Source organism: Folsomia candida, unplaced genomic scaffold, assembly GCF_002217175.1.
Source record: "Folsomia candida strain VU population unplaced genomic scaffold, ASM221717v1 Fcan01_Sc001, whole genome shotgun sequence".
Classification (NCBI taxonomy): domain Eukaryota; kingdom Metazoa; phylum Arthropoda; class Collembola; order Entomobryomorpha; family Isotomidae; genus Folsomia; species Folsomia candida.
The window spans coordinates 5,053,466-5,074,541 of NW_019091193.1; the positions used below are offsets into that span (position 1 = coordinate 5,053,466).

General features: G+C 36.4%; 5 protein-coding genes across 7 annotated transcripts; 4 read left to right on the top strand and 1 right to left on the bottom strand.

Moving 5' to 3' along the window:
- The first annotated feature begins 30 nt into the window (after positions 1-30).
- On the top strand, positions 31-5,607 carry LOC110863196. Its single transcript, XM_022112449.2, has 7 exons — positions 31-446; positions 950-1,109; positions 1,186-1,310; positions 2,910-3,243; positions 3,330-3,516; positions 3,655-4,022; positions 4,407-5,607. The coding sequence occupies exons 1-7, from the start codon at positions 348-350 to the stop codon at positions 5,426-5,428; spliced, it is 2,295 nt and encodes a 764-aa protein (XP_021968141.1). The 5' UTR covers positions 31-347; the 3' UTR covers positions 5,429-5,607.
- A 5,140-nt stretch (positions 5,608-10,747) lies between these two features.
- On the top strand, positions 10,748-13,265 carry LOC118434091. Of its 2 annotated transcripts, none has more exons than XM_035846874.1 (6): positions 10,748-10,886; positions 10,989-11,090; positions 11,152-11,421; positions 11,491-11,589; positions 11,698-11,790; positions 11,878-13,265. In XM_035846874.1, exons 2-6 carry the CDS (start codon positions 11,004-11,006, stop codon positions 12,988-12,990), a joined length of 1,662 nt encoding a protein of 553 aa, XP_035702767.1. In that variant the 5' UTR covers positions 10,748-10,886; positions 10,989-11,003; the 3' UTR covers positions 12,991-13,265. The 2 variants fall into 2 exon arrangements, with proteins under 2 accessions (XP_035702767.1, XP_035702766.1); XM_035846873.1 differs by having other exon boundaries at positions 10,783-10,886; positions 11,002-11,090.
- A 55-nt stretch (positions 13,266-13,320) lies between these two features.
- LOC118434092 lies at positions 13,321-15,641 on the bottom strand. The gene is made up of 7 exons (XM_035846875.1): positions 15,148-15,641; positions 14,903-15,089; positions 14,719-14,831; positions 14,211-14,372; positions 14,060-14,135; positions 13,808-13,997; positions 13,321-13,726 (listed from the first exon to the last, which is right to left on the bottom strand). The coding sequence occupies exons 4-7, from the start codon at positions 14,344-14,346 to the stop codon at positions 13,640-13,642; spliced, it is 489 nt and encodes a 162-aa protein (XP_035702768.1). The 5' UTR covers positions 14,347-14,372; positions 14,719-14,831; positions 14,903-15,089; positions 15,148-15,641; the 3' UTR covers positions 13,321-13,639.
- A 444-nt stretch (positions 15,642-16,085) lies between these two features.
- On the top strand, positions 16,086-17,900 carry LOC110855362. Of its 2 annotated transcripts, none has more exons than XM_035860570.1 (4): positions 16,086-16,571; positions 16,661-16,861; positions 17,003-17,743; positions 17,801-17,900. In XM_035860570.1, the coding sequence occupies exons 1-3, from the start codon at positions 16,414-16,416 to the stop codon at positions 17,232-17,234; spliced, it is 591 nt and encodes a 196-aa protein (XP_035716463.1). In that variant the 5' UTR covers positions 16,086-16,413; the 3' UTR covers positions 17,235-17,743; positions 17,801-17,900. The 2 variants fall into 2 exon arrangements, with proteins under 2 accessions (XP_035716463.1, XP_035716458.1); XM_035860565.1 differs by lacking the exon at positions 17,801-17,900 and having other exon boundaries at positions 17,003-17,430; positions 17,503-17,521.
- Positions 17,901-18,000: 100 nt separating this feature from the next.
- Positions 18,001-19,318, top strand: LOC118435848 (pickpocket protein 28-like; the record flags this gene model as incomplete). Its single annotated transcript, XM_035852330.1, has 5 exons — positions 18,001-18,139; positions 18,210-18,269; positions 18,341-18,384; positions 18,601-18,739; positions 18,804-19,318. Coding segments are annotated over 5 exons (714 nt in total), but the record flags the coding sequence as incomplete, so codon positions are not given.
- Between the last annotated feature and the right edge of the window lie 1,758 nt (positions 19,319-21,076).

Genomic DNA, 21,076 nt, shown 5'->3' on the forward strand with positions numbered 1-21,076 from the left:
TTTACTATTAACAATCACAACTTTACATATTTACTTTAGCATATGCATGCATACGGACGAAAAATATTTGCATATTTATATATAACCAAATTCCACTTTATCGGATATTAGATAAGATTGGGTGGGATGCACAAAATAGGGATCGAAAATAAATTTCGCAAACTTGTGTCAGATCCATTTGTGTTGTGCAACAACTTTACTTGTATGTATATACAAAAATATGTTAATATTCTAAGTAAACTATCTGCAAAACTGTGAAATTCGTCATTAGTACATTTGTGTTCAATATTGCTGGAACAAATCTCAAACAGCTTAAAAAATAATTAGCAACATAAATATGTTTCCCGATGACAGAAATAGATGCACATTCGTATAAACCACTAGTTTCAAAGGTGGTGTTAGTACAAATTCTATTTATTTTCGGAAACATCTCCTCAGCCAACCAGGTACTTAATTACTCATCAAAATAATTAACCTAAAATTTTGATACTTACAATTCAATTACGCCAGAGGTATCGCTACGATTTTGCTGAAACCACGATAATTATGTAGCCTGTATAAACAGTTAAATAAATGTTTTAATATTTTTCATAATGCTCAGTTTAAACGAAATTATAAAGGAATCCGTAAGTGTGATTTTTCATTTCCCTAGCTCACGAGAAAAATGCAAATTCTCCCTTAATTTCGTTTAAACTGAGCATGATGAAAAATCCTAAAAAATATGTTTAGTTCTTTATGTAAGACTACATATTTGTAATTATCGTTGGTTCATCAAAATCGGAGCGAGACTGCTGAGGTCATTGCATTGCTAGTTGTAAAACATTTAAAGAACAAAATAATTTTGCATTGCAAATTGCAATCCAAAATGAAATTATGCAAATGTAGATATGTAAATGAATTTTTATTTCGGAATTTTTTCTTTTGGAAATTTCTCTACCACGAAAATTAGGTTGATATTCCATGCGGACAATTGACGAATCCACCGAGAAATACCTCCGACCAGAAAATATTTCCCCCTTGGTCCGCAATTATTAAGAAGGAGTATGACAGTACCAGGAACCAATTGAAGATTGCTGGAGTGATCGTTGCTCCAAATTTAATCATGTCATGTAATTTATTCATTAATGTGTCTTGAAAAATGGCATTGTCTTATTATAAAAGACAAAAATCCTTTATTGTTTCCAGCTGCATTTTACTTTGTTTCCAATTCAACCATAATGACCATTTCGCCGTACAAGTATTTTGAAGTGACGGTTGGAACTCATGTTTGGGTACCGGGCGTAGCTGGCGGTGAGGTCAAGAAATTCAAGGTAATTATCACTACATAATTTTATACACTTGTTCAACGTCTAGGATAAGATTTTACAAAAAGTCGTACATAAGTTTAAGTTGGCGGATATGTTTTATAAAAAAAATCAAAGAAATTTTAGTTTTGTATTTTTAAAAGTACTAAAAATAATACGAAACATGTAAAACTATCAATTTTTTGGCATTTTTAATCGAATTAGTTTTTTAGTCAAGTTTTTTTACCACAGATTTTGTCGTCTCAAGTCGTATAAATGTATTTGGAAAATTTCTATGAATACTTAGACTTGAAAAACTAGCCTAACTAACTAACTATTTATATATTTATCTAGTTTTCGAATTTCGAGTAATAATCAAAATATTTTCAAAATATTGATATTAGGGCATGCAATACTGGGGTTGTTTTCCAAACCCGGTATTCGGTATTTTCGGTATTGGGACCTTCGGTAATACCGGTATTACCGACACCATACATATATACATGTATGTTAAATATGTATTAAGCTATGCAAAATGATCATACGAGGCAATACATAGTAAAAACTCTGCAAGGCATTAAATGCTGATGTGTAATAACATGTCACTAAAATGAACATACTTTAAATCACTAAGAAAAAAACGTTGGTCATATACCTCTCAACAAATTAAACTATGAGGTTCAAAGTTTCAGTGCTTGGCAAAGACAATCAATTTTAAGTGGGTTCAAATCAAATCAACTCAGCTACTGGTTCAAATTTTTAACTATGAATTACCTGATATGCCCACTATGTTCTATTGGCTCCTAATGTCACAACTTTTACAAATTCATCAAGTTTTCTACATACCTGAACAAATATGTACATGAGCGAAAATTTCAAAAAACTCTAGAATTCTTACATTATCGGAAAATACATTTCGTGTATATGTAACATTACTCAAAAATGCGAAAGATATTTTCTGTGAATTTAAAAATTTCTACTTGAGTCGTAAAATGGTTGTTAGTTGACTGAGTCGATTTATCAGGTTACGGTATCCGTGAAGCATTTCTGGCGTTTGTATCTTCTTAACAATAATGATTCGGCTATTTAAAATTTAGTATTTTTTTCGTACGATTTCTGCAGATACGCTGTCTTGTCGAGTCTCGTACGCGTAAAACGGTTTACCCGGATTGTGAGCTTTTTAGAAATTTTTATACACGACAATCTGCCTGAATAAACATCTTATTTAATATTATAAGTTATCGAGGTGTAAATTTCTCAAGTATTTTTTGAAAATTTTCGAAAACTTTAAAAATAATTGTTTTAGAATATTCACAAATAAAGTGAAATGTTGGGTGTGAGTTGTTGTGAAATGTTGGGTGTGAGTGATAAATTTCCCATAATTTTTATCTGCCAAAAATTTGAATTTTTTGTTTGAACCAGTGGAATTTGCTTGGCTGAAAGACAGTATCAATATGTCAAATTTTTAACTTGAATACCGGTATTGAGCTCGTCAATACCGGTATTCGGTATTCGATAATACCGGTGAATACCGGTACTCGAATACAGGTATTGCATGCCCTAATTGATATTTAAGAAAGCCTAGAAATACTGAAGGACATAATTCTCATTAACTTCTACACACAGATTTCGCACATTTCTCTCCACCCAAAATATTCCATTGGAACATTTTGGTCAAACACGCGAAATGACCAGATCCTCTTCCACCTCGCCGAACCCGTCAACATTTCTGAGCTTGTGCAACCCATTTGTCTCCCAACAAACCAACAAATTATGGACCTCATTTTAGTTCCCGGTGGAGAAAATCCACCACCCATCATTACCGGATGGACACAAAATTACCCGGACGAATTCTACCTCTATTTGGACCTCAAGTCCAAATCGGAGTGTATCAAGAGGTGGAAGGATTTAGACATACCTGATGTGTACCAGAATAGGTTTTGTGCAACAGTAAGCGAAGGTAAGCACGTAATTTAATTTTTATGGCTATGTAGTTTTCCCATTAAATTTAGCCATAGATAACATACATATGTATGCATTTTTTAGACAATAATCAAACGCAATGTGTGCGTCGCGATGTCGCAACGATGCGTCGATGGATCGATGACAAATTTTACCTCGCTGGCCAAATGAATCAACTTTTCAGTCATAACTTTACCTGCACGCCAGGATCTCTCTATTTCTTTAACATGTTTAATATGGAGACGTTCTCTTGGATTAGGGACACGATACGGTATAAAATTTTCAAAATTTTTTTATAAAATTTCCCAAAAATTTATCTATAAAAAATGTAATCAAATTGGTTTTAACTGCGCTACCGTTTCATTGAGTAATTAGAACTCAAATAAATCGCTTTTTCTCCCATTTACAGATGTGGACCATCAAATTTCACCTGCGGGACTGGAAAATGTATCCCCCTGTACAAACAATGCAATCGATATCGCGAATGTCCCGACGGTTCCGATGAGGTTATCGAATTTTGCAAATATTTATACAAATGTCTCCAAGGCGAGTTTTACTGCGGCGCGAGTGAAGACGACATCTGCATCCCGGACGAAAAGGTGAATGACGGGGTGAAAGACTGTCCCAATGGGGAGGACGAATTTGACTTGGTTCTTACACCTGGAAAAATAATGTTCGGAACGATCTTGGCTTTACTGACTTTAGTCGTTGGAGGCTACGTGCTCCAGAAGGAAATTCGCAAAGAGCGAAGGTATACCAAATTACGGGACGAAGAAGGTAAAGTTTCATTATCGTATATGAAAATTGAAACCCTGATGCATACACGTTTTTTATGGGTGTACGACAACGTTCGCATATCTCGTAGATTGAGCATAATAACACAACTTGCCAAGTTCTGAAAAATTTGCGCGATTTAGTAAAAACTACTACTGAAAACTTATAAATTGTTCCCTGCCAACTGGGTAGGTTATAATTTTGAGAAATTATTCGCAAATCAAAATGTGATCACAGAGTTGTTTTTTCTAATCTTTACGATATTATACATATTTGTCGAATTCCCTCAAAACCCAAAGTTTTTTAAGCTTCGCAAATTTACTAAATGAGTTTCGATCCTAAATAAAGTTGTCCTGAGAAAGCCCTACATATATTTCGTATTTATAGAAGCATTCAATCGCCGCCAGAGATTGGCCTCCTCTCCCTGGAAATCTGACCCCTCTCTCGTCCACATTCGTCAAATTGGAGAAGGAAGTTTCCCAACCACCGTCCACGAAGCCCATGACCTCAACCAAGCTCCCTACGCCGTAAAATGTGTCAGCATTCCACACACGTTGCAACATAATCAAGAAAATCTTCCCTCCACATCCTCCGCCCCGGTCGAGGCCGTCATCATCGCCGCGGTCAACCTGCTCCTCAACGAGATCGAAGTTCTGACCAAATTAAGCGAAATTAGCTGCGACCAGCTTGTCCGCTATTACGGATGCTGGGCAGAGCTTGAAGGTTCTGCCCAGGTCGTCAGTCGGGCAGAACTGCAGGCATACGTGGGACAAAGTGTGACCGGAGTTTTGCCCACGTTCACAACCAGCAATACGCCACTCAGCCACATTTTCATCAAGATGGAATTATGCGATTTTACCCTTCAGCGTTACCTCTATCCGGAAATAAATCAACCCGTAATTAACCAAAACCAAGATATTATTCAGATCGCGAAAAGCATAATTTCAGGATTAGCCTACATCCACGAGAGGCAATACGTTCATGCTGACATCAAACCAGGTAATGTTTTTTGTAAGGCGTTGTCAAGTGAGAATCGCTACACATGGAAGATTGGCGACTTTGGGCTGGCAGCAAAAATGATGCCTGAAGGGATCGAGGGCCCTGTTGGAACGAAAACGTACAGAAGTCCGGAAATGATCGTGGGTCAAAGGTACTCTGACAAGACGGACGTGTACAGTTTGGGACTGGTTTTTGTCGAGCTGGTTCAGCAACATGGAAGCATGTTCGGAAGGGTGGATACCTTTGATGCTATCAGAAATTGTCGTGATGACGAGGAAAGGTTGCGATATATTGGGGGTGAAGTGGCAATCGGTTCGTATTCTAGATTCGTGGAGGTGATTAACACGATGTTGAGAGAAAATCCGGATGAGAGACCGAGTTCGGAGGAGTTGAAATGGATGGAGTTTTAAAGTGTAAAGGTGATAAGTTCGAAATTATGAGATTTTAATTTATTCAATTTTTTAATGCATTTATTATATAATTGTTTCGTCCTACAATAAAGCTTAATTTAATGAAATCTATGAATATTTATGTACTTATGAAGTCAGTAATTAAAATCAGAGTCAATTAATATTCTTATTTACACGTATATTTGCGAAATACAGATCCTCGTATGTATGCACATCTTACTCTTCAAATTCAATAGACTTTACACAACATGAATAAATCAATCATACTTATCCCGGAAGTTTGTAATATACCAGTAATTTTAAATTAGTTATAACATTTCGCCTACCAAAGATTGCAATTTTCACGTAGAAAAAAACATTCAAGTAGTATTTCCATATCCATCATGTTGAACAGAGATTCCTCCTAGAATTAAATTAAACCATGAGACCAGACATTGAATAAAATAAAACTTTATGCAATGACAGATAAAGTAAAATACCTGGACGATCTGAGACAAATACTTGTGAACTAATTGTCCAAACTTGGGTGCAACAATATCTCTGAATGTGCCACGTTTGTGAATATAGCTGCCTAATTTGTTCTCCAGATATTGTTCCATCCCTCTTCCAGTCCAGTTTTCCGTGCTATTTCCCTCGGATGTGTCCACATTCGCCAAAAGACCGACAAATCTTGACAAAAACATTTATCAACCTGACACATACACAATTAGTGTAAATTATAAACCTTGATTTAAGAACGCGAGTATAAAGTATTCCGGGTATGTCGCATCGAGAAATTATTCCATGAGCATAAGTCTCATCTAGATGATAAATATATTACCCAGAAGAAAATAATTTTGATAACTTGTATGGAATGTTACCACAGGAAAATGCATAGTCATCAGCCACTCCGAGATGCATTCACGTAAGTTAAATTTGCTCGGAAAGTGCACGCCATGTCGAAATCTATTGTCCAGTTTCCGTCGGACTGAAATGTAGTCGTGGCATTCAAGATGGATCCGTTTGCACGGTATAATCCTATAAATAGGAGAAAATACTGGAATGGGGATATACATACAAATACAGTATAGGCAGAAAGTCATTATACCCTCATACTTTTTCCACTCCAAGCATGATATTGTTCGAGAAGCTTGAGAGGATGAACTGCAATTTTGCACAAATACTTATCATGATGAAAGGTTTTCGAAACCATAATTTGGGTAACGGTGTGGCACAAACAACGACACGGTGGAATTATATCCAAAATTCTGACAGGAAAAAAGTCTTCCACCCTCTGACTTTTTTGTACTTTTAGTGTCATTTCTGAAAACACCCTCTTAAAACGTTCTTCACCCACCAGGTGATGCATTATTCTTTGAAAAATAACGTTTTTCTAATGCTGCACTACTTATCTTTTATCAATATTAGCTCATAATCACTCAAAAACACCTTAGCCCCGTCCTGGGGAAAAATGTCGTAAATTTTGATGATAAAATGATGATGGTTTCGACACCAAAGAATTTCCGATTAACCACCATTAGGATTGGTAAAGTTGCCAGCATAGTCCAGAACTGCAGAAAAGTTGAGATGGTATGGAATTTAACAGCTTTTTCATGGACATGGATCTCACCCCCATCACGGCAACTGCTCCAAAAGCCAAAGACTTCACGTTTATCTTTTCAAAAAATCAACTTGGAAACGAGGGAGGAATATTATCTTCAAGTTTCTATGTGAATTATAGACAATAGGATCAGTTAAGATCGATTTGAATAGCGAGCAACATGGAGAAATCAATTTCTCCGCGAGGCCTATATTGAAGACCACACTAAATAAGTCAAAAAGCATCACTGTTCGACGGTTAAATGTTGGAAACACCTGACATTGCTTGGCGACGTCAACATGAACCTGTTTGGTCAAATTGGGACCAGTGGAATATGGATTCACCAAAGAGAAGCTGACAAAACCAACTACGGTACGCTAACCATTAAGAGTGGGGGTTGAAATCGAAGTGTTTGGGCGATACGCCGTGGAAGGACGTCCGAAGCTTTAACAAAATCGAAGTAATCATGTACTCCAACTACTATTGCGACGTTCTGGGTTGGAATTTGATAATGACGGGAGGAAATAACCGTTGGGGAATAATTTTATTTTTAAATACGAATGTGATTCTAAGCATACATCAAAATTATTGAAGATTTGGTTTACAACAAAGAAGTTAGAATTGTTGGATTGCCCTCTATAATCAATGGACAGTATGTTCATGAACATTTATGGTCAATTGTGAAGCCTAAAATCGCCCAGCACACGCTATCAAACCTTAAAGGATTGATCGACGCCATAAGGCTTGAAAAGTAGAATTTCGACACTTCTGTTAAGAGCTCATTTTTTGAGTCGATGCCAAGATGTGTCTTTGCCTTCCTAAACGATCGAGGTGGACAGCCCAGATTCTAATTTAGCTTTTATTTAACCAAGAAACACTATGAACAAATTTTTTATTAAACTTTATTAGGGGTGTAAAGACTTTTTTCCTGTTGGAATTTTAAATAAAATTCAACCGTATCGTTACTTGTGCCACGCCGTCATTCAAAGTATGGTTCCGAAAACCTGACATTATCATAAGTGATTGTGCAAAATTGCAGTTCGTCCCCTCAAGCTTCTCGAACAATATCATGCTTGGAGTGGAAAAAGTATGAGGGTATAATGACTTTCTGCCGATACTGTATTTTACACACAATTAAATTTTTGCACTATTACGTTAAAATTTAAAGATATTGTGGGTATTCATTATTTCTTCGTATAAACTTCGTAACTTGGGGTCAAACTTCGTAAAAATCGTAAGCGCATAGTAACGTGGAATGGAAATTTCCATGGAAATCCATAAAAAAAATCTTACAAGGCTTACAAAATCTCGTAATCGTCGTATCGTAACTTATTTTACGATGCGAAGGAATAATGAATGAATACCCTCATTGCCTATGCTTGTATGAAATATGTTTTTCATTTGATTCGAATCTTAGGAATTTGTCTTTGTTTGCAATTTTTTGTAAGCTTGTGCAAATGTTTAAGTTTACACAGGACTGTGTTACAAAGAGCCTACTCATCTCAATTTTAGCATATCTCGCATCTTTATCTCGCAAATTGAGTATAGCAACACAATTTGCGAAGATTTGCAAAACTTGCGAGATTTAGCAAAAATGTTGCTGGAAAACCATGGGATTTTTTCGTTACAAGTTTCGTTGCAAGCTTACTCGTCAAGTGGCATGTTTTTATTTCGCAAACTCATCTTCATTATTACCAGAGAGAAACCACATATTTCAAAGGAAACTACATCAAAATAGGTATTTTTACTTCGAAGTATTTAGATTTGTGAAATTTGCGAAGTCATGTTTTGAGAATCCTCTCACAACGAAAATTTGCATAGTAGAGCTTCGCAAGCTCTTAGAGTTTAGAGCTTAGAATTTGTCAAATGAATTTCAATGCGGAATAAGAATAAGACTTTGTCGTACGCTCAAACTATCGAATTATGATTACAACTAATACGTAGGTAATTACAACGAAATATTTCAATGACCTGAAAGTTTGACATTCCGAGCGACGAACCGAACGGAAATGTGTCCATCCTCCAAATTTGAATAGACACAATCGGGGGTAAAGTTAGCTGCGACATTTGTCAGATTAGTATTTCTGAAAAGAACGGTTTGGTTAAGACAAGCAAAACGATATCCCCTTGTTGATAAACTTTATCCATACTCGAGGTCCACTTGGAGTGAAAATAATTTACTAGAAATGTCGACTTTAGCCAGATTTTGGATATTTATCGAGTCCAGTTCATCTGGGGACAAGCTAGGAGACGATGTTTCCATCCAATACGTCAAATTGTAATCAAGTAGCGCGAAACGCAAGACGTTGTCTATTTGAGAAACGCCTTCTTGTGACCCTGGTAGTGGTCAAGTTGAAAATTTAGTGTTTATCTCCCAATTCAGAAATGCATTGCTAGGTACCTTTTAAGAAAACGAATGTTTCAGGCGATGTGTCGGCGCGAATAACACCGAAGAACAAATTTACGATTGTGGAAACAAACATTATGACAGTTTTTCCTAATTTTCGTATTTACAGATGAACAAGGGCTGAAGGTCTAAAAGTAATTAATTAGAAATTGAGACAAAGTGTGCATTTAAATTCTCTCAATTTTTGGATTCGCCCACTCTCGTTCTTCTGTCACGGAAGGTCATGCATTCTTATTCGAAATTTCTGTGCGTGCCACGTCAAAGTTTAATGCAACGAATTAACAATAATAATTAAAGAAAATAATAATAACGAATATACATAGATTTGAGATCTCATGAATTCAAAGTCATGGGCAACACATATATGCATTAACATCGCTGGGTATGTATGTATGCATACATGAAAGATACAATTTTATTAGCACATTTTAAATTATTACAGCGACTCTGGTACTGAACAATATTGTCACTGTCCACCCATAATTTTAATGCTTTGACGTTACCTCAATCGTGTACATCTAAAAATCTGGCACATTTATTGAAATTGTAAATATACAAATACATATATAAATATGTGTATGTGCTTGGCTGGTGAGTCATGCTTACATATAAATTTTTAGTAAATGTCACGTCTGGCCATGCTTCGTCTCGATCTTTGCGGTTTGAAGTTTTTCTTAGATTTATTGGCTATAGATGCTTGTCTAAATTTGTTATATCAATATATACGAAATATCACTGTCTCGAATGTATGTATTTGTATAAGTTGAACCCAAACATTTTTTATACTCATTCATTTACATTCAAATTTTATATTTTTTACATTCATATTTTTCTTTCGTGGTGGTCTGAAGTTTCCACTAAAAAGTTGCGATGGGAAAATGCATGATTCGGGTATAAAATTATATTTACGTTTAAATTGATAATTTAATTAACTAAAATTTAAATATAATTAATCCCGGAATGATTAAATAAGACAATTAAATATTTGTTTTTGTATGTAAGCATTTTAGTTTTCAATGTATTTAAATATAGACAGATTTCACAACTGAAATAATTATTCCAATAGGGTATTACTTACACGAATATGTAGTTTAGTGAATTAATTTTTAAATTGCAGAGGACAATTGATGATGTATTTACCTTTGCGGCTATGAATTTTAGCCATTAGTTGGACATGATTCACGTAATACATATGTACATATCAGGACGAGATTCATAGATTTTCAATTTATAGCTGAAATCTGAATTATAATTACTAAATATGTTACTTATTATGCAAGTCATTTTTCGGATTTCATGAATTTTGCATGAAGCCAAATCATCATCCAACAAAGCGGGCAACACGACTAGAGTTTTAAGTCGTAGGAACGCGCGAGCAGAAAGTTCAGCACGCGTGAATCAACATTTTTACCCGTTCAAATAAATAAATTAAAATTCTCTGAAATTCTGACAAATTGTTGGCAGATTTAAAGGTAAGGAACATTTTTGGGTGTATTTGTCGATGTGCCCTGTGAGTTAGTTTTGCTTTGTTAATGGGATGTAAGTAAATATGTAACTGTCAGTACAAATTTCAGATATTGTATTTAGGAATGGAGCGTATCGAAGAGAGAATGACAAGCTCGGAAATAATGAAAAAAGTTGAACCACTGGACATCATGGCTCTTGAAATCCCGGATGTATGTCAATCTAAATTATTTCTCTTATTTTGACTCAATTTCAAGTATTTTGATATTTCAGATTGTTGAACATGTCACGAAGTTCTTGTCCAATTCTGACCTACTGACCTGCACCTTGTTGAATAAAACATGGGAAAAAGAGGCTCGCAAGAAGCTCTTACGAAACGTATTGCTGGATTTGTCTTCGCCATCGGTCAAGAAAGAGTTTGCTCAGAATTTGGCATGTTACACCGAAGCAATGCAAACTCGAGGGGCATATCATTCGAAATTGCGAATTGGGGGGATAAAATCCGTCCATGAAAGCAACGTTCTGTGGTATTTAATGAACCGGGTGAGTTTCTGCAAATAAGTGTGATAAATTTTGTCTATATTTGTATTTATATTTATTATTGTTTATCAGCAATTGAGAGAGACGTGGCCATTTTTTCCTGGCAAATGGACAAATTATTTCCTTGAAATGCTTGAATCCGGGATGAACGGACCGAAAGGACCAAAATGGGTAAACTTTATTTGCATTGATTTGTAGTCATTAATTTATAATTAATTAGGCTTGGTAGTTAATATTATTAAGTAAATTCTAATTATATCCATTTTTCCCCCAATCCAGTTTAGTGATGTGAAGTCGCCACCCGCAGGATATTTTGATGAGCAGGACAGATTTCTTGTCTTCTCAGAATTGATTGGATTACACGTGAAAGAGGTACTAATAACAATAACCCTCGAGGAAAATTTAAATTTTAAAAATCAAACCAGAAAAGAAGGCTTTATTTTTAATCTTTAATTTCAGTTATCCGTGATTTGGCCTTCACCAAAAGATGTGACATACTTTACGGAAGTGCTGAGCAAATTTACTAAACTAACTCAGCTAGAATTGGTTATCACTGTTCCAATGGATAAAGAAGATTTTGAAGATGTAAACTTTTCTCCAATAGACCCTCGACTTGCAAGTTTAACAACCAAATTTCCAGCCGGATTCGTTCTGTCATCCGTGCAAAGATTGATGATCAAATTCGACTACGATTCTCACAGCGAATTGGTACATTTTTTCATCAAAGAAAACGTAGAAGACTTGGCTGGATCTATTTTGGAACTTTGTCCAAATATGGAATGCCTTCATCTAGACGGTTTCGGCAAAATATTTGGACAAGAAATTGGCCGTGACGCGTCTCGTTTCGCAAAGTTGAGAGAAGTCAACTTTGACCTTGTGGATGATCACCAAGTCGGCATTTTATCTTTGCCATGTCCTCTTCGTGTTATCCACGTGCATTTTGGAATGGCCAACGGATTGCAGGGACTGCAAGAAATTTTCAGCAAATTTTCAAATACTTTGGAGGATTTCAAGATGGGGGTGGACATGGTCCCGTGGGAAACTTTGGAGCCACAAGCTGGGCGCCTAGCTTTGAAAAGATCAACGATTTTTATTCCAAAAATGCCAAAGTTGAAAAAAATTCATATCAGCGTCGCGATGACTTTTACACCCCTGGGCATCGTGTCTACGGCAGAACAACGAGAAAAATTGTTACGTTCGCCCTGCCGACCAGCTTACGATTTTGTTTTTGAAACGGCTACCGGGAACCAGAAGATTGACTATGATTCACAGTTCCCATGTTTGACCACAATTGTGATTAAAAGTGGTTGCCGCTTCACTATTGATGGCCCGCGCAAGCACAACGTTTTGCATGATTTCTTCATCCCACAAATCCAGCCTCCTTGCACCACCGTCCGGTTTTTGGATATCGATTACCCTGCCGAGGACAAAGAATTTCTTGATCGGAACTCAGATTGTGCGACTGGATGTGACTGCTGGATTTGGAAAAATGACATCACTCAATTGTACAAAAGGATGGCAGAAACTTTCCCGAACGTGATGGATGAACGGTTCACTCCGTTTCGCAAGTAGGACTTCTTTAAGCAACAGACGACAATTAATACTTGTATTCATTTCATCTTTTTTCATTATGTTTGCATTAGTTTTTTTGCTCATTGGATTATTTTTTCGAATCCATATTTTTCTTTATCAGCTCTTGCTGCTTTATTTAGTTAATTAACTTGTTGAATAATTGGACTTGGTAAAAAATGAATTGCTGTTTAGTAGAATGTTCATGTTTGAGAAATAACTTGCTGTATGTATTATTGATTTAATTGAATAAACCATTGCAAAAAGGGTATAATAAATATATTAAGAGAGCACAAATCAACTAATTAGGGCCTCACTATAAAGCACATAAACTCAAGGCTATTGCCCTTTTTAAATATCTCAGAATGGGCGTCATTTAACATATTTTAACGTAGGATTCTGTGACTGTGATGTCACATCACAGCCTAAAAATCAGCACATTTTTAATGGCATTAGAAATTTAATTAAGTATTCTTGCTCTACAATTTTCGAGAACACGTCGTTTCCAATTTATTAAAACTAGACATTCCAGATTTTGACAGTTTTTGAAGGAGGAAAGTCATAAAGAGTGAAAAGACATACAACATACTTAAGACATACATGTATGGTTACAAAGCGTTCAGAAACATTGACTTTCAACAGTGCATAATCATCATTCACCGACCAAAAATAGCTGCTTAAACTGCATTTCATAATATTTATTGAGGTCAAAATCCATCATGTCGAGCACAGAGTTTTTCTACAATAAAATTACCCAAAAGCATTTAATAAAACATTAAATAAAATCAAACTTTATGCAATGACACATCAATTAAAATACCTGAACGATCTGAGACAAATATTTGTGCAACAATTGTCCAAACTTGGGTGAAACAAAATATCCGAATCTTCCACGTTTGTGAAAATAGCTGCCTAATTTGTTCTCCAGGTATTGTTCTATCCCTCTTCCAGCCCAGTTCATCCTGCTATTTCCCCCGGATATGTTCACTTTCGCCAAGAGACCGGCAAATCTTGACAACAAAAAATTATTAAAATTTATGAAACTAACATATCGTCAGCATAAATTATTAACCTTGACTTAAGAACGCGAGTATAAAGTCCTCCGAGTATGTCGCATGGAGTAATTATTCCAGGAGAATAAGTCTCATCTAAATCAGAAATATACTGTCAGAAGAAAGTTATTATATTTGATAACTTGTATGAAAAATTGTATGGAATGTTACCACAGGAAAATGCATAGTCATCAGCCAATCCGACATGCGATGCATTCAAGTAAGTTAAATTTGCTCGCAATGTACACGCCATGTAAACATTTATTGTCCAATTTCCGTCGGAGCGAAACGTAGTCGTGGCATTCATGATGGACCCATTTGCACGGTACAATCCTATAAATAGGAGAAACTACATGGGGCCTTGAAATACTGGAATGGGATTAAACATATAAAAATATTTTACACAAAACTAGAATTTTGCACATGGCATAAAAAGGAAGAGATGTTGCGCTTGTAATACATCTTTTATTTGATTTGCCTTAGGAATTTGGAATCTTTGTCTTTGAATGTTTGCAATTTTTTGCCCTTAGTATTTTTTATAAATTTGTATCAATGTTTAACCTTATACTGGCTAGTTATGTATTAAAAACGGTTTGCTGAATTAATTGCGATGCAGAATAAGATTTTGTGAGTACGCTCAAACTATCGAATTATAATTACAACTAAATATTTCAATCACCTTAAAGTTTGACATTTCGAGCGACGAATAGAACGGAAATGTGTCCATCTTCCAAATTCGAATACACACAATCGTGCATAACGTTAGCTGCGACATTTGTCAGATTTGTATTTCTAATGACAAAAAGAACGGCTTGGCTAAGATAAGTAAAATGATATCCTCTTATCGTAAAGTTTATCCGTACTCAAGTTCCATTTGGAGGGAAAATAATTTATTAGAAATGTCGATTTTAGCCAGATTTTGGATATTTATCGAGTCCAGTTCATCTGGGGAAAAGCGAGGAGACGATGTTTCCATCCAGTGCGTGAAATTTTCTTGGTGTAGTTTAATGTGCAAGAAGTTGTCAATTTGAGACACGCCTAGTTGTGACCCTGTTAGTTGGCAGGTTGAGAATTTAGTGTTTGTCTCGCAATATGAAATTATTGCTACCTTCTGAGAAGTGAAAGACGGCGAATGTCTGCGGTGATGTGTCAGCGTGAATATTTTTAGTCGTGAGGACACCGAAGAATAAAATTACTATTGAGAAAGAAAACATTGCGCCAGATTTTTTTCGTAGTTTTCGCATTTACACTGTAAATTTTACAGATGAATAGATGAGGCTGAAGGTGTAAAAGTAATTCAGAAGAAACTGACACAAATTGTGTAAAGTCTCTCAATATTGAATTATCACACGAAATGCCATGTATGTATGCTATGCTCATTAGAAATTTTTGTGCAAATGAGCATGTCACATCAAATCGTGATCACGATTTGATGTGACCCTGTCAATATCAAAAACAAAGTTTAATATCATGAATATATATCTATTTGAGACGTCATGAACTTACAGTCATGGGCAGAACTACATATGACATATACATATTGTCATCGCTCGGTACATGTATCGTCACTGTCCAGCCATGATTTTAACTTTCGTATGTATTTACGAGTACATCTAAAAATATGACAGATTGATTGAATTGTAATTTTAAACACACAAATAGAAGTATGTATGTATGTGAGTGGCACTACATACGACTCAATAAATACAGCACTAAAATTACAAGTATTTAATAGAATTCTTTCTGAATCACGATGTCCTCTTTGTTGTTCTAAATAACTCCCTCGCCTTCGTGCAGCACTACCTTTCTGAATGCCGAGCTTTTATGGAAGAAAGATCCCGACTAATTGAAGCAGAACTTTACAACAACCTTTTTTCTCAAACCAGTTTGGAAATTATTACAAATAATTTAGTTATCATTTTCTGTTGGGCAGCAAATTTCATAATATTTGTACTGGAAATTTTTAAACACAACGTAACGCCATTTCTTGTCTGACCTTTTCAAACATAATCAAACTCGAACTAGTCATATAACTTGTATGCGAATTTGAACATGATATGATGATGCAAGGGTTGTCGACCGAAATGCAATAAACTTTTACTTTTATTCTATTCTATACATAGGTTTAGGTATGTATGTGCCTGGTTAGTAAGCCGTGCTTGTAAATTTTTAGTAAAGCGGTCATGTCTCGCCTTTCTGCGGTTTGAAGTTCTCCTTGGATTTATTTCGTTCCAGATTCTTTACTAAATTTGTTATATTTATGACTATCTCGAATGTCGACTGACTGTATGAAGGTTGAACACCTCGATTTCGTGTCATTCGTACCTGACTGTGTCCACATGACGTATGTTCTGCTAATATTTAGCAAAAAATAATGGTGACCATACAGAAATCCCATTTTGACCTTAAAGTAAGGGACGGAGTTTTTCTGAAAGATATGAGCTGGTGGGGACAGACGTCAGAGTTTTGCATGGATAGCAGCTTGCACGGGCTGAGATATATTGGACAGCCAAGACGGCACTGGTTTGAAAGGTCTGCAAATAATAACTTAATTAATACACGCGTTAATTTATACTAAAAGTTTTATATTAACAGTCAGTAAAAGCCTCTCACATTTTCAGAGTGTTTTGGTTCATCGCTTTCTGCATTTCGATCGCAGTATCTACCGTTTTGATACTCGAAATCTGGGAAAAGTACCGCCTCACCCCAGTAATCACGGTGTTCCAGCCAAAAGATACTAGAATTAATCTCTTACCATTTCCTGCCATCACTATCGGTAACACGAACAACGTGCAGATATCAAAGGCAGTGGAGTTTGAGAGGTTATTAATAAATATTTAAAATAACAATTATATTCGCCATATTCGTATACCGCCATATTCGCTTCCGGTCGATTATGATTTTAGCAAGATTTTAGCGTCACGAGTTTTTCCAGAGTTTAACGTAATTTTATCCCGTAACAGCCGACTGATCGCAAATCCGACGGATCCTCACGCCAATGAGGATCTCTACCAAATAAATCATATTTGCCAATCCTCCATAACATTTAAGGACACTTTCAACTTTTCCCTTGATCATGCCTCCGTGCGGAAAGATCTGATCGAACAAATCGTCAAATTCAAAATCAGCAAAAATCATGCATTTGGTTCAAGCGGTGTAGATTTTGCTCATCTGTTGAGAGATGTGAGATATTAAAATCAAAATTTATACGATCAAATGTCTTGAATATTGATTGTTGGCAGGTGGCCCAAAAATGTGATGATCTCATCCTTCTCTGCATGTGGGGAGGGGACGTGAGAAAGTGCAGCGATTTATTTGATGAAATTGAGACTGACTTCGGCTACTGCTGCGTCTTTAATATGGTTCCGATGTCTTTGTTGATGAATTTGAGGTACGCAGATTTACCAAACCGAAAATCTTGGAACATGATCCATTGTTTTATTTATTGTACAATTTTTTAAAGAAATGATTCACGAGACAATCAAACCAGAATTAATGATTGGGAATCGCTAAATTTGGATACAGACAACATGATTCTAGACGAGGAGGGAGCATTTGAAAACGAATACAGACAAAAGTTTGGAACACTGCCTAGATTCCCGCGAAGACAACGTCGGCCCGGGAAATCAACTGGACTTTCAATGTTACTAAATCCTGATAAAGAAGGCTATTTTTGCACGAATACAGACTCCGTCGGATTCATGGTAGTACTTATGTATGCAATTTTCTACCTTATAATTAACCGATTTGGTTGCTTTCAGGCGGTGGCTCATCTTCCCTTCGATTTTCCAAACGTGGCTGATAAAGGAATCGCCATCAAACCCAATACGGAAACATATCTTAAAATCGAACCTGAAATTGTCAGGGCTGGAAGCGAAATTCAAGCCTTTCCACTTGTAAGGATGAAAAATTGGATTTCAATTTTTGAATTTTTTCGTCCCAAGTTACAATTTCTCTTTTACAGGATAACCGCAATTGTTACTTTGGAAAAGAATACTCCCTCAAATACTATAAATACTACACAATGTCTAATTGCGAAAATGAGTGTATTGCAAATTTAACATATAATGAGTGCGAATGCATTCGGTATTACATGCCGAGTAAGGCAGTTGTTATTTTTTTTTGCATTATGTATTATGTAACGTTTATTATGTACTTCACATACTGCAGGGAGTGAGGAACAGCCCATTTGTGGGGTGAAAAAGTACAACTGTTCAGAGAGGATAATAAGTAAATTAAATAAAGCATCATTTAAGCTACATTTTGCAAGTCATTAATTAAATTGTATCTTAAAACAATAGGAAGACTGTTAAAAGAAGGACTTGTGCAAGATGTGCCGCCCTACGTGCACAGATATTGAATTTAGGTACTACATACAATTATAAATATTTTAAAAAAATTGCCTACAAAGTATTTAATAATAATAAATTAATAAATTAATTTAGAGTGACCACTGGTTTCATGCCGTTGCGAACTGACATTCCTCTTTGGGAATATGCAAACCGAACCAATGCTTCATGGTTTATTTTTCAGAAATGACCCAAATTTTGGAGTGTAATGAAATGGCGTGTATCTAATATGTTCTAAATCTTTCACTTGTAGGATAAATAAAAACGTGTCGATCCTGCATGTCCACTATTTAACAGACTCAACATATCCGAAACAGAGGAAAGAGTTGTTCGGATTTATCGACCTTGTTTGTAAGACGATAAGTACAGCACTTTAAATAATCAGTTAAATTGCTTGAATAATTTAAATATCTAGCAAACACTGGCGGTCTACTCGGCCTCTGCATGGGATTCAGTGTGCTCAGCGTGATGGAGATAATTTACTTTTTCACGCTACGACTCTACTGTCAGACACGTTCGGGAAGAAATTTGGGACATAGAGTTACCAGAATGGCAAATAGAATGTGGCGAAAAGTAGGACAACTTGGTAGCGTTGGAAAACCCACAAATGTGACGACGTTCCACTTTCCTCGTGGAATTGATGACAACAATTTTCGTTGTCACGATGAACTACGCAGCGTAAATGTAGTCAAATTCAAGAAACAAATAGAATACTGGGGAGAAAATGCGGGCGACTCTGTGTTGTAAGGCATGGAAAACTAAAAGTGTAGGATTAATACACATGTACCTTCACAATTTAATCCCATTAAAAGTTATATGTACATATGTGTAATACACAGATGTATTTTGATGAATTTCTTATGCTACGCGAGCTTCAATTTTGATTTAATTGACAACAAACATACATATGCTTGGTACTATTAAGCCTGAGTAATGGGTCACATCTGACCATGCAAATGAGTTATTAATTACTTGTGAAAACTCAGCTCGTTCCTTGCATTAGATTTGGATAGAAATTATAATGTTAATTAATGTACTGTTAAAATAAATATTTTGAACCAATTGTAGCTGAATTTTACACAATTTACACGGTGGTATGCAATACATTCGTACCCAACAAATATCCCAATTGCAGCGCAAATTAGTGCCGCCCAAATAATAAAAATTGTTTGAATACTGCCCCTCAAACTAGCCGGTTTCAAAAATGTCCCTCTTTGCCCCGATATATTTCCCTTCGTGAAATTCCTCCTGACCTGATACTCATGCCGAGTACTGTATTTATCCAACACGTGGTAAATCCCAGATTGTAATAAGTACCCAAACATTTCCGGTAACCTAGATCCTCCCGCGTTGGGAATGTTCCAATGTAAATTCCTCACGCCGACGATTTCCTTACTTTTTGTCACCTTAATCTCATTTGGATACCATTTGGTTAGATATTCAAACTCCAAATCGACTTTTCTTTCCGTGTCGATAAATGCGATCTTACTCTTTGCTTCATTGGAAACCATTAGTTCTTTCTCTACAGCAGAATCTTGCGGAAGGGTTTGATTCACAGGGAGAAAAAGTTGCAATGGTGTTACCGGACTTAGCAATCCGGTCAAAATCCACTCATCATACGTGGTTTTAATCGACGTGAAATTACAGGAGGACATTCTCATCGTTTTGCACATGCTGGCCAACTGTGACGCTTTCTGATTCTGGTAAACCCGCGCGATCGTTGTGATTTGATAGTACATGACATTCTCGACCCGAAGTACTCCACCATCTGAACGGTGTGAGGACGTGGAGGATAAAATTCGAAACATTTTCGAACCGCCAAATACTCGGTGGTCTGAATAATTGCGAATTTGCAAATATCTTCCATACCCGAAATCTAGGAAGGATAATCCCAGCTCTTTGAGGCAGGATGAGATAGGCTTGCAAGGAAGGTGAAGTAAATCTTGGAACGTGTCGATGCTTCTTAGCGGCAATGGGGCCGATAAGTCGGACACGGCTACGCCTACGTAGGCATTCGTGAAGATGGGAGAAATAAGAAACCAGAGTCCGAAAACGGTGCGAAACACGACTGAATTCCAGACTGGTGGGGGGACATTGATTCCTCCATCGTCTAAAATGCCTGACAGTACACAGAGGAAAGAACTAAAGAAAGTCTTTTCATTTTGTAGGATATGAAACCCGAGAAATCTCAGAAAACCCCAGAGCCACAATAAAGTTAGGAGTAGCCCTATCCAGACCTCTAATTGGAAGGGGTGCGTGTATAATTCAAATCTTAGCCGCTGTTCGGCCCACGTGGTTAGGAAACTGTATCCCAAGCTACCCACGACCGGAAGATTAGTACCGGTCAAATAATGTTGAAACACATCCTGGTATCGGTACCCTTGATTTTCGTGGGACAAATCGTCGTCAACCACAATATTGGGACGACCCGCGTATTTCAATAGATTGTAGTAACAGCGGAGCCCATTGTTTTCGCAGTAAAAGAGAGTATCATTACTGTGCTGAAGTAGAATGAATAGAATATACTGGGCGAACGGATATCCGGTCTGACCCATGAGCAGAAATGGGCTAAACCCTTGATAATTAGGATATGGGAATCGAAAAGTCAGACTTTGTCCGTGGTGCTGCTTTCTCGTGAAGACGCCAACATTGGAAATCCATTCTATTGAAGAGACGGATTGGTGAAAT

Bases quoted from the DNA above. Each gene is read 5' to 3' on its own strand.
- LOC110863196 (XM_022112449.2), top strand. From the start codon at position 348: ATGACAGAAATAGATGCACATTCGTATAAACCACTAGTTTCAAAGGTG. The intron at 447-949 runs GTACTTAATTAC...CACGAAAATTAG, and splicing joins ACATCTCCTCAGCCAACCAG to GTTGATATTCCATGCGGACA. The intron at 3,517-3,654 runs GTATAAAATTTT...TCCCATTTACAG, and splicing joins TGGATTAGGGACACGATACG to ATGTGGACCATCAAATTTCA.
- LOC118434091 (XM_035846874.1), top strand. From the start codon at position 11,004: ATGGAGCGTATCGAAGAGAGAATGACAAGCTCGGAAATAATGAAAAAA. The intron at 11,091-11,151 runs GTATGTCAATCT...TTGATATTTCAG, and splicing joins TGGCTCTTGAAATCCCGGAT to ATTGTTGAACATGTCACGAA. The intron at 11,590-11,697 runs GTAAACTTTATT...CCCCCAATCCAG, and splicing joins GACCGAAAGGACCAAAATGG to TTTAGTGATGTGAAGTCGCC.
- LOC118434092 (XM_035846875.1), bottom strand. From the start codon at position 14,346: ATGAATGCCACGACTACGTTTCGCTCCGACGGAAATTGGACAATAAAT. The intron at 14,136-14,210 runs GTAACATTCCAT...TTTCTGATTTAG, and splicing joins TGACTATGCATTTTCCTGTG to ATGAGACTTATTCTCCTGGA. The intron at 13,998-14,059 runs GTTAATAATTTA...TTTGTTGTCAAG, and splicing joins ACTCGCGTTCTTAAGTCAAG to ATTTGCCGGTCTCTTGGCGA.
- LOC110855362 (XM_035860570.1), top strand. From the start codon at position 16,414: ATGGTGACCATACAGAAATCCCATTTTGACCTTAAAGTAAGGGACGGA. The intron at 16,572-16,660 runs GTCTGCAAATAA...TCACATTTTCAG, and splicing joins AGACGGCACTGGTTTGAAAG to AGTGTTTTGGTTCATCGCTT. The intron at 16,862-17,002 runs GTTATTAATAAA...ATCCCGTAACAG, and splicing joins AAGGCAGTGGAGTTTGAGAG to CCGACTGATCGCAAATCCGA.